Source organism: Notamacropus eugenii, chromosome 3, assembly GCF_028372415.1.
Source record: "Notamacropus eugenii isolate mMacEug1 chromosome 3, mMacEug1.pri_v2, whole genome shotgun sequence".
NCBI classification, from domain to species: Eukaryota; Metazoa; Chordata; class Mammalia; order Diprotodontia; family Macropodidae; genus Notamacropus; species Notamacropus eugenii.
In genome coordinates, this window is record NC_092874.1 from 478,533,471 (window position 1) to 478,545,911 (window position 12,441).

The 12,441-nt window shown below is 47.1% G+C and overlaps 1 protein-coding gene across 3 annotated transcripts in view; it reads right to left on the reverse strand.

The window, feature by feature from the left end:
* Positions 1-1,597: 1,597 nt before the first annotated feature.
* The window catches only part of BICD2 (BICD cargo adaptor 2), an 88,421-nt gene continuing 77,577 nt past the window's right edge, over positions 1,598-12,441 (reverse strand). Inside the window, exons 6-8 of one of the 3 annotated variants that reach the window (XM_072599069.1) lie at positions 10,995-11,146; positions 6,652-6,842; positions 1,598-3,854 (exon numbers count right to left, since the gene is read on the reverse strand). In XM_072599069.1, the coding sequence (XP_072455170.1) occupies positions 3,844-3,854; positions 6,652-6,842; positions 10,995-11,146 (354 nt within the window). In that variant the 3' untranslated portion in view covers positions 1,598-3,843. Of the gene's footprint in view, positions 6,843-10,994; positions 11,147-12,441 lie in introns of all 3 variants that reach the window. The other 2 variants (XM_072599068.1, XM_072599067.1) reach the window with 2 other exon arrangements.

Genomic DNA, 12,441 nt, shown 5'->3' on the forward strand with positions numbered 1-12,441 from the left:
GAGAGTTCTTCCTATTTGACCTTGCAGCTAATAAGGAATGATTGGAGTTTACTGAGCAGGGGAGAGATTTGGTAAGATGTTAACTTTAGGAAAATCATTTTGACAGTTGTGTAGACCAGTGGTGTCCAACTCATTGAAACAGATGCTTGCACTCTGCAAGATGGTTCATCCTTTGTTCCTGAAGAGGACCAAGGACATGAGGAGGTGATGTCTCAAAGTGAAGTGGATTTAAGTGAGGCAGGGCTGTGCAAAGGCATCAGCCTCATTCTCCTCTAGAGTCATCAGAGTCCAGTAGCAAGGCATAGGTTAGGACTCCCAGATGCAATGGGAGACCTTGGTCATTTTAAACTAAGATCTTTCCCAGGTTTCTGTCTGAGACAACACCCATTCAGTGAAAAAAAGGCTAGGCAAGAATTGAGGGAAAAGATGGCCTAGTTTGCCTTCACAAAAGATTCAGTCTGGGAGGGGAAGACCCTAAAAGTTTCTCATACTCTGCATATTGACTTAGAAAACCACAAATGAACATTATCTATATTGGATTGTAGGGCACCCAGGTGTTACAGTGGATAGAACAGCAGGCCTGAAGTCAGGAAGACTCCTTCCTGAGTTCAAATCTGGCCTTAGACACTTATTAGCTGTGTGACCCAGGGTAAGTCATAGAACCTTGCTTGCCTCAGTGTCCTTACCTATAAATTGAGCTGGAGAAGGAAATGGGAAACCACTTCAGCATCTTTGCCAAGAAAACCTCAAATGCAGTCATGACGTGTTGGCCACACCTGAACAATAACACGTTGGATTGTATTTTTATTTGTTAAACACTTCCCAATTTTATTTTCATCTGGTTCAGGGTGCATTCTACATCTCTGGTGTCAGAAGAGGGTTGGAGTGGGGGAAGACTTAGGAGGAGACTAATGAATGAGGCAGCTACTGCAGGAGGCCAGGAAAGGAGAGGGGAGCAAAACGAACAGACATGAGAAAAGACAAGCACGAAGTCTTGTGGGGAGAGAGACAAATGGTGAAGGAGCTTGGTGGATCTGGGTCCCTGAGGACGGTGCTGCCCTTGGCAGTAACAGGGAAGTTGGGAAGGAGGACCCATTTGTTGAGAAAGATGCTTGGGACATGTGGAGTTGGAGATGCCTAAAGAATGTCCATTCTGAAACGTCCGATAGGCAGTTGGTGATGACCGTGTGGAGGCCTGGGAAGAAAACGGATATAAAAGCCAAGTGCAAAAGTAAAACATTTTTTAAAATTGGGGTAGGAATGTCTGGTTTACTTCTGCATTCTCCTGGGTACTGGCTCTCTTTTTAAAGAATGGATTTTCTTTTTTCTTCCGGTGTCTTCCTTACCCCATCACTTGGGTCTGTGGGCTCACTGGGAGGTTCTCCACTTACTGCTGATATCACCCTCTGTCTATCTCTTTTCAACCTGTGCAACTCTCAGGCATAAGTTTCCTAGGTGCTTCATAGAGAACCATCAGGAAAACGGGGCTGGTGGATGGACCATTAGGACTAGATAATCTCTCGCTTGCATCTCCACATGCAAAGACTCCTAAAACCACACTGCCCACAGGTCCTTAACAAAAGAGAAGCAAGACACGTTTTAATCTTTAAAAAAATTTTTATTATCAATAACTGCCAATGTGACTCTCTTTACACAGGCCGGCTGTTTCCTATAAATAATGGTTTTGGATTAATTTAAAAGTCATACTTTTGTACCCCCTAGACAATGGAGAGTTACCCAATCATGAAAATTCTACTCGTAAGAGTTCTCGTCCTCATTCTTTCTCTTCCTCTCTCCAAAGAATGAGGACGTTTTTACCTCTTTGGGTCTGTGTAAAGGTTCCTTGGCAGGAGTACATGCATATGACTTTAAAATAAGGACCAATAATCCACCGCTAAGGGTAATGCACAGAGAACAGAATACAGTACGCAGACATTATTTCAAATAAATACCCACATAGAGACAGATGAAGTTATTTTAAATGCAACAATATTTCTTATAAATCAATACTGTAACAGAAGGTGAGAATAGAGAAGCCCCCACATCGAGGAATAATAAATGTTTATTCCAGCAAACAGAACTCATGTGTTCCTGCCATTTATATTATTACTATTTATTATTATAATTTGTACTTTTTTGAGGAAAAAATATGTGTTCTTTTTCCTCCCGAAGTACCAATTTAGTCATTCACACTCGCCTCCACAGCAGCCCCGGGGACTTTGGGTGACGGCCTTTTCTCCCTGCTTCTGGTTCCTGAAATTACAATGATTAGATACCACATGCAAGAGAAGGTATTAATGTCCTGCTTTCACATTCACAAAGAATACTAATGGTTAAACCATGCCCACTGCTGCTGCCACAGAAAGCGAACATAATATCTACCGCTAACACCCATGGGTGCTGCCACCAGAAATGGCCTCCTTCCTTTGCACAGCTTGCTTCTCTGTTCAGTAAAAGTCCATTTGGTTCCCCAAGTGTATTCAACGTTCTGTGTTTGCTTTTCTTTCTCGAGCCCTGAATTTGCCAGGATCTGCCTGGTAAAGTATCACTGACTAACAGAATTTTGCACAATTTCTCATCTCTCGTGGGATACGAAGAGACCCATTTCCAAAGCCCAATGAGCTGGGGCGCTGGCTTTACTTGTTTATTGCTCCACTTCTTTCCAATTCCCAACCAGCTCGTCCCGGTTCCTTTTTTTCGAGACTAAACTATATCCTAGGATTCTCCCTCAAATTAGCAAAGGCACTACTGGCAACAATGAATAACAAAAAGGCGTTGAAATTGAACACCCTAGAATGGACAACTTTAGAATTTTTCTTTCTAAATGTACCACAATTTGGCACAACAAACAAAGAGGTAACGAAACAATTCCAATTTGGAATTTCACTGGTACAGTTGTAGAAAATTCTGTTAATCAGCCATGCTTCCCAACCTCCTCCAGTCCAGAATCTCTGGAATTCGCAGGTAATACTACTGCTTTCATCGCTTTCATTTGATTTTTCAAGTGCCTATTACTGTTTTAACCAGAGCGAAGTCAAGTTTTCTTCTTGTTACATTGAACTATTCCTAAGAATAATAATACAATATGAAAAAACCCCAGAATTTGAATACCCTGGATTTCTTAATGAACATGGCAGTTAAAAATCAGTCATTTAAAACATAAACCATAACATTTCATAATTAAAAAAGGCTGCTGGAGCACAGCATGTAACAGTTTAGCAGAGCTACCCCCTCAGAGCTGGGGCTCTCATCTAAACAGAGTCTAGAGCAAAAATAACCCCCAAAAGTTGACAAATTTCTGCAACATGCCTCTGGAGAAATCAATAAGGACAAATGCATGATGGAGACCCACTGTGCGCACAGACCATTGCATTTTATAGATCTTTTCTACATGAGGAATTAAGGAAGCTAATACAATATCAAAATATCAAAAGTGCACAGGCTTAACAATCAGATAAGCAAGGAATATAGGTAACAACCAAAAAAAGGCTTCCCCCGCCATGGGGCCCTCCCTACCCCTCAGCCTTGTCTGAACATTTCTAGCAGACTCATTGTTGGTTTGAAGGCAGTTTCTTCAGCACTTGTAACAAATTTTTCCTGCAGTAACATCAGCACATGAGGTGTGCAGATTTTCTCTTTCCAACCCAGGATATGCGATTTTGAAAATGAGTGCAGGTAGCAATATTCATGACAAAAAGAAAAAAAGAGAGAGTGGAAATTTGGGATTTCGTCCATTCCTTTGGGCAACCAGAGCTCCCTGGGCTGGTTTAGCCACCACCAGGAGCAGTTTAAGAAAGTTGCAATTTGACCGAGGGCATTGAAGGTCAATTCCGTCTCCAGGTACTACTCTACAGCTGAAAATGGGGGGGAAAATGAAATTGTGTTAGAAAAAAACAGGTTACTCATCCCATTCAGAGACTTGACATCTTAATACTGACAGCACTGCTGAGAGCTACAGAGCAGGTTAGTGGGGTGGCGAGAGAGGACCCAAGTGTTGGTCTGTTAGGGGGGCAGCCCCTGAGCTGGGGGGGCAGGGGTAGGGGAGTTGCCCAAGCACTGGAAGCCAAGAGGGCCAGGGAGAACAGTGCTGGGGCATTTGCTGAAAAAAGATTTCTTACAAGTACTGAATGGAGAGGCTGGAGGAAGGGGAAGAAGCATCAGAAGAGTTTATCAGTGAAGCTAAACGGTCTCTGGAAAAACATGCAGGAAGTGTGGGTCATGCGGGCCAACGCCGAAATCCAGCTGATAGGAGCCTGCTCGTGGAGGTAGGTGATGGCTGAAGAAATTTCCCATGTTAAAAATCCACAAAGAGCCAAGTAAGGAGAGGCTAAGATTGGACGCAGACCAAGCCCAGGAGAAAAGAGCGAAGAACGTACAAGCCCCGTAGTCTTTCACAGAGCATCATCTACATGTGCAGCTACACTAGCAGGATAGATTCACTTTTTCACAACTGTGACACATACTACCTCCATTTTGGACCCAAATATAAACATTCGGTCACTACTTTGAGAAATGGTGGAGGCTGGAGACAATCTGAAAGGTTTTGTTTTTTAACCTATCACAGGGCATGGAAACATCATCTTGAGTCCTCTGATAACACTGATCCCTTTTTAGAAAAATCTCAAGGACTCTGAAAGCCCCCCAGGCAGCAAGTCTTATCTCCTGAAATTTGTCCCTGTACCACTAGGCTGCCCCTTAGGGACAGAGGCCCTCTCAGATTGGGTGCAGGTGGGAGCAGCTTCCTGCCCCAAAGGGAAATGCACCGCGGTGCATGGAACAAGGAGCCAGTGGCCACTGGAAGATCTACTATGCAAGAAGGAGGAGAAAAATAGAGGCTGACTGGGGCCACGGTGGCAGGGCATAGAGAGGGGAATTGGTACAGTGGCAGAATTGGTACATTTGCTTCTAAAGCAACATAAGCTGCTCATTAGCCAAATTGAAGTCCTAATTCATGAAAATGGGCACTTATAGGAGACAGAACATATATGTATATATATGCTGAGCTTTCTCAGTCTTTTTTTTCTGGCCTCAGCTATTTTCCAAGAAGAATTTAGTTATTGAAAAAAGAAAAACCAAGACAAAGCCCCCCACTTCTCCAATGTGCTTGTCCTAATATCAGCCTTGAAAACCACATGGGCGATTTTCATTCTTCAGCATGTTCCAGATGTAAAAAAAGAACAGGGCTCCACATAGAAAAGGAAGGGAGGGGTGTCAGGCACTTTTTGTCAAAGAAAAGTCAAACCATGTGCCTCTTCTGCCACAACAATCCCCCAGGCCCCAGCACAGAAGCAGCAGCTTCCAGTGTGCCTTCCGTCCTTGTCCTCGACCCTCTTCCACATCCCTTCAGGCACCAGTCCTAGATGGCCTTTTGTTTGGTTTTGGTTCTTGGGAAATTGGACTCAAATGTCTAAAAGTCTGAGTCACCAGAGTTCTCCAATGGGCTGACAGCCTTGGGAAGGAGTCAGCATCAGCAGGATGAATTGGTCTAATGTCCTGGGCCTACAGCTCTCTCTGCTTGCATAATCAATGCGTGCGCGCGCGCGCGCGCGTGCGTGCGTGCGTGCGTGCGTGCGTGTGTGTTTTAAAGAATTCCTTCTTCCACAGCTTAGAAAACCTGCTCCATGTGTGTGTTCAGGTAAAGTTGAGCAAGGATGGTCACACAGGGATCTCGCATACATTCCTACCCACACTGACCTAACTAAGCTCATGTGTGGATGGCCTATGGACACAGCATTTCTTTCCCTAAATACCACATGCTGCAAGAGACTACCTAAGGCTGGCCCAAGAGCCACTTTGTCAGGTGAGAGACTACACGTCAATACACACCTTACTATCTTACGTCATATTCCCGAGTGGGGTCAAATTGCATAACTCTTATAATATATGTGTATATATAACATGAAATGTGCAAGTTTGGGAGAATCAATCTACCTCCCACCCACCTCCTGGAAACTGAGTCAAGCCTCTTTCCCTCCAATGACTTTTATTGCCAGTGGCCCAACTTCTACTAAATAGGCAAGTCAGGAATCTATTTTTAAATGCAGGCCACAGTCTTCTGTGACAAAAGTCTGATTTTCCATGCTGTCCTACCATAATTTCTGGGACCACCTCCTCATCTCCAGTCTGCCTGTTGGTTTGAAAAGGAGGCTGGGAAATGTGGTGTGTGCTTAACGCAGCCCAGGAAGGGGCGGAGGTCACGTTTGTGCTCTACAGACTACAGCTAATGCACCCAACGTATACAGATTCGAGGACACGCTCCCTGTAATAGAAAAGAAAAAACAGGACCCCCTCTATCCGTCTTCATGGTGGAAGGGGTCCAGTCCCCACTACAATAACCGTGCAACTAGTGACATCCCCTTTACGCATGAATTGCTTATCGTCAAGACCAGCATAATGCAACGTGTATGATGCGGTTGGTAAGGACAAACTAGCGATAGCCTCCATCACTGAGACATTAGTGGGGCATTAAGCAGAAAACAAAGACAGCGGACGGTTAGATGTGCATCCTATCCCACGCAACTTCCCAAGAGCCTCCCTAGTCACAGTAAATCTTATACTTCTCGCTGCAGAACACCTGGCTGCCAAGCACGGCCCCCTCGGGCCTGTCTGCACAGGACCGCAGGTGACTTACACTGGGGGTGTTGGCCTTGCCTTTGGAGGCTGATTTGGTGCGGCCCCTCTTTGCCTGCTCATGGTCGAGCTCCAGATGCTCCAGTCGCTGCGTCAGGGCCAGCTTCTGCTGGATGGCCATACGGAGCAGGGAGTTCAGGGTTTTCTTCTCGTCCTCGGCGGCTGCAAGCTGACGCTGCATCTCGTCCAGCTGGGTGACGTACTCATCACATCTGCAATGACAAGGGACCAGAAGAGCCTTAAAAACGGGCCACTGCTGCCCACAGAGAATTCCCTGAGAGTCCAGCAGGTGAGAAGCCTGAGCTAGGAAGGTCCAAGGGTTAGCTCATGACATAGTGCTCAGTGGGAGTGGCCAGGCCTCCTACATCCCTCTTATACAGCTAATAAGGAAGCAAGCCCTCTGACCCCTAATCCATGATTCCTTTCCTCAATCCTTTACGGGTGGAAAGGCCGTTAACACTGGGTGTAGATGCTTTCTAAAGGTGGGCCTTGCCAGTCACAAGATTCTGGAGTTCTCTGAATCACAGAATCTGAGAGTTGAAAGGGATCCCAGTAGCCTCTAATACTGCCCATATATGAAGGAAACTCCCAGATAAATGGTCATCCAATTTCTGCTTGGAGCCAGGTAGGTGGTGTAACCAGAAAGACGAGTTCAAATCCAGCCCCAGTCACTTAACTAACTTTGTGACTCTAGGCAAGCCACTAACTTTTAACTTCAAACTTGCCTCAGTCTCCTCATCTGTAAAATGGGAATTACAGCAGTTAGCTCTCAGGGTTATAGAGAGGATAGAATGAGATGAAGCATTTCTTTTTTGCAAACCTTAACGTATTAGGTAAATGTTGGCAACTATGACTGTTATTGGAGACCTTCCAGGGGAACCTACCAGCCCTTGGGGCCATTCCCCTCTAGGGTGGCTCTAAGGTTGAGAAGCCTCCTAAGCACCAGGCTAGTTTCCTGTTCATAAAACATTCTCAGGTTCCCAGGCCCCACTCAGGGTGTTTAAAACAGCATGATCCCGACGATGACCACTGGGGGTGGGGACGGGGACACAAAACCCAGCTGTGTGGTCAACAAAGGGTCAGCACAGACTGGTTTTTCCAAAGTCCGGTCTCACTGAGTTCCTATTCTTTGATGTTAACCTAGTGCTTCTAAGGGCTTAGAGGGCTATAGATGGAGAAGGTCGCCCAGGATCAGAGGATCATAGATCCAGGGAAGGAAGGAAGGCAGGTGTCTGAGGCTCAGAGACCTCAAAGGCAGTCAGTCAATGAGGCAGGATTTGATCCCAGGTCTTCCCGATGCCAAGTCCAGTGGCTCTATCCACTCTATAACGTGTTCAAAGTCATATGAGTAAGTCAGTCTTGGGAAGACACAGTCCATAACACCACTTCACTTTTCATTTCTTAGGAAACTCATCATGCTTCCAAATGTTGCCACAACCGGCCTGTAAGAAAGGCACGCAGTACAAGTATGTCATCAATTATCCCCATTTTACAGATGAGAAAAGAGTCTCAGAAAAGCTGAAGTTTTCTGAGGCCTCCTGACTCCAAGTCCAGTGCCTCTTCCTAAGGGTTGAGCCGAGAGAGTGCCTTCGCAGGGGGTTTCCATGGAATGTTTACTTGTTCTCCTAGGTCAGAGGGGATGACCTCTTCTTATAATCCTTCACAAAAGTGGTTTCTGATTGCGAGTCCCAATCTGGAAGCTAATTTAACTAATCCATGTGTCTGTTAAGATGGGAGAAGTCCAATGGTAATTAAAATGCCTTCCCTGTATCTATTGCATATGTGTATGTATGTCTATGTCAAGGGTGGACAACCCAGAGAACAATTAACCTTGTGGATACACCACTTTGTGACACCTCTTAAGCTACTGTCTTAAATTGCTATCTGCAATACTCATATGTCTTTTGTCCCAAATTAGACAGATGACTTTCCAAGTACTGTAACTATGCCTGGTTTATGTTTCTTTGCATTAACCAGTCTAGTCCTAGGAACATGTTGAGAAAACACTGAAACCAAATCAGAGAAGGACCTGCTGTTGGCCATGATGTTTCATTTAGAAAATGAATGGTTTCTAAAGGTCCTTGCAGGCCCAGCGCTTCATGAGACCGCAAGTCTATGGATCCTAGCTCCAACACTTCCTAGCTGTGTGATCAATGTCAGGTTATTTAGCAAGTTACCTAGAGTCAGATGACCTGAGTTCAAATCCTGCCTCCTCTCACTGACTTCCTGGTTCCTGAGTTGGACTCCATTATCCCAAAGATCCCTGCCAGCTTAGACTTAGGATTCAGCGATCCAAATAAATACCACGAACATTCATCTGTTAAAAGAAACTTCCAGATATCTGTGAGCATTGGACTCCAAATAGCTTCTGCTTACAATGGATGGCCAAGGAATGCAGACTGAGCTCTGAGGTGGAGAGGCCCGTTATGGCAGAAGGAAGGCCTCAGAGAGGCTCCCAGGGAGTCTGCAATCAACAACATTGGCATCTTTTCTGCAGTTTCTACAGAAGATCCTTTTGTACCCTAAGAGCCACTCACCTCAGAATTTCCATTCCGGCCCCATTGCCAGCATCAGACATAACATGAGGTGTAAGAAACATCTCGGCAGCAGGAAATCCCAGCCCGGTTCGACCTACATCTGCTGACCCACATCCAGGCCCCGGCAGCTGAGCTCACTAGGATTCACGCTGCATTCCAAACCTAATTAGAGGCCTTTGCCACCTTGTGAAATCCCAGGACAGGGCTTTCCCTTGTGGCAGATCACAAGGAGAAAGGGCCTCCTCTGGTTCTGAGCTCTGACTCCCCTCCCTGCCTTCCCCTTGCTTGTGTTACAGATGATGGGATCACCTGATGCTCCAAGCAGGAAAGCTTTCCCCTTGGACCTGCCTCAATAACTGGAATGTGAGAACAGGATTAAAAAAGAAATCCCTAAATACTCTCACCTTGGCACCAGATGGTGAGAATGTTTCTTTTGGACCTTTCCCTTGCCCACCTCCCTCCTCCCATCTGCTGACATCTAGTCTCCTGGGGCACCCTGATTTGCCTTAGGAAGGCCCAAGGCTCTCAAGTCATCCAGAGGAGGCACCCAGGCCCTGGCTTCCCTCCTTCCCATAGTGTTGCTAAAACCCCTGTCACTGGTGGCTGGAAGCAGCAACCATGGCCATGGGGCAGGGATAAAGGGCACCATCCCAGGAAGCTCTCCGCTCTACAGCTTGAGAGGCCTGTTCCTGTTCCTCTAGGGAGCTGTTTGTCCATGAGAAGCAGACAGGCTGGATGCCAGGTGTGGTCCCCAAGCTCTGGGGCATCACCACCTGTCTCAGCCACTTGTTGAAGTAAATTTATGTGGCAGAAAAAAGGCAAGCTCTTTGGGGCAGGTAGAGCAGCCCATTTCCCGAGGTGTCCTCCTTAGGGTCTCCCCACGGAGGTGACATCATTTCACCCCAGAAGACCAGGCCAGAATCTAACTTTTCTCTTCAGACTGATGGTCGGACGGCTTCCTGTGTTACTGCTTATAGGGACAGAAGAGAGGAAGAGAGCCTGAGGACCAGGCTCCTCTTGAAGAAAAGTCAGGCAAGCAAAGATCAGCTTCTTCCCTGGCAATGACTAGACATAGCTCATGAGCCAACTGTTGCCTGACCAAATGCTCTGGGAAAATACACTCCCAACTGAGCTGTGCATGGGCCTTCCAGACCTACAACTGGAACTGCCTCACGGATGGTGAGATTGTGCTTTGAAGTTCACACACACATGCGCGCACATGCACACATACACATGCACACATACACACGCGCATGCACACACACACACACAGATGCACACACATATGCACACATACACACATGCACGCACCCCACCACTGGCCAGGCGGCCCCCTTCTTTTGAATGGCACAGAGGAATTGGAATCAGACTTCAAATCCTCGCACTTTCGCAGTCTCAGTTTTCGTCTTCTGTAAAATGGGATAATAACAGCCACTTCACAGGGTTTGGTGAAGATCAGCCAAGTTAACGTACGCAGAATGCTTTGGAAGCCCCAGAGCGCTGTATAGACACGGCTGCTGGGATGACTTATGGTTTCTCTGTTGATAAACAAGAGCAGTGACCTCTCTCGAGGCCTTGGCATTTAGAGAGTAATTTCCTCAGAGCTGCCTGGGAAGATCAAGGGTGCAAGTCTACTGTCTCCATTTCACAGATAAGGAAACCAAGACTCAGAAAGGAGTGGCTTATCTCAGGCATCAGCAGAGCTGGGATTGGAGCCTGGCTACAAGCGCCTCACTCCCACACCCAATGTCTCAAGATTCAAATGAGCCTTGTATGTGAGGCCCAGGACCACTCCAGGGTGGAGGGGAGGGGAGAAGAGGAAGTTACCTGGTAGCAAACATGGCCCGCAGAGAAGAGAAGGTTGCGGCGTCCTCCTTGAGGGCTTTCAGCTCATTGCGGAGTTTCATCATGGTCTCCGTCACCATGGCCTTCTCATTCTCGTATTTGCTCTTCAGGTTGGCTAGGGCTACTTCAGCTGTCTGGGGACGACCGAGGGGAGGAGAGATATGGATAAGTGATGGGCCTGTGGCCCTAGGAAAGTCGGATGTCTCTTGTTTGCTCCTCCCCACCAGGCAGAACCCTCACTAGGCAGCAGGTACCTCATCCTCCCCAACCTGAGTGGCCCAGATCAAGGTCCCAAACTCACAGCACCTCAGAGCCAGGAGGGATCCAGCTAGGGTCATTCCCACCCCACCCTTGGAAGAGCCCTCCTTACAAGCTGCCCTGAGGTGGGATCACCCAAGCCTCTGCTCAACAGCCTCCAGTGAGGGCAGAACTTTGAGTGGGAAGCCTGCTTCTCCAGGAATGCTAAGACAGGTCGGAGAAAGGACTTTAATGCCAGGAAATCTCTGGGGGAGGCAGGGGGAGTGTGAGTGTGTGAGTGTGTGAGTGTGTGTGTGCGCGCGTGTGTGTGTGTGCTTAGTCTGCCTTGGTGAGGCTCTCCTGAATACCTCAGTTTCTATGGCAGTGGATCCCCTGCCAGTGAGGCCAGGAGCAGCCAACCTGAGATTCCTCTCCCTGTTTCTCTCACAAACTACAAGTCTTCTTTCCACCCAGGCTTTGAAGACCAAGCAAACAAGGATTTGTTGGGCATGGAGCTGCCAGCCAGTTGGAATCAATGGCTCTGTTGTCCTCAGGATTTCCAGTTACCCACTCCTGCTTCTTCTGATGGCACCCCTGGCCTCAGGATCATGGGGCCACTGAGATGGGGGACCCTACAGGCCACTGTGTTATCCAACCCTCTCATTCCATAGAAGCAAAGTGAGGCCCAAAGATGAAAGTTTCATAGGGCCTCCTGGTCCAACCTTCTCACTGAGGCCCAGGGAGATGAAGGGATTTGCTCCAAGTCCCCCAGGAGTTTCAGAGGCCAGGTGTGACGGTGGGCCCTCTGCCTGTGGTGCTACCCTGAGTGCTCTCTTGGTTATATACTCCAAAAGCCACACTTACCTTGCCTGTGCCTTATTCAAGATGCCTTACTTTTATACACTTTATTTATTAGGGGAAGGGAGTAACAAGTTTAGATATAAAAGGACAAAAGTGGTCACCAGCAGGTGGTGCCCATGCTAATATCCCATCACATTGGTCTGGATTCCCCGCCATGATTCCTCTGGTTCTTGGCATGCCAAGTTCAAGCATCCATGGCTCTCTACCATACAAGAGAGCCTGGGCTCCCTTTTGGCTTAACCTTCTCAGACCCAGAATCACTCTATCAAGAAGGCAAGAATCCTAGCCCTTTATGTTTCACCGAGGAGTCTCGAGTTCCACTGTGCCATCC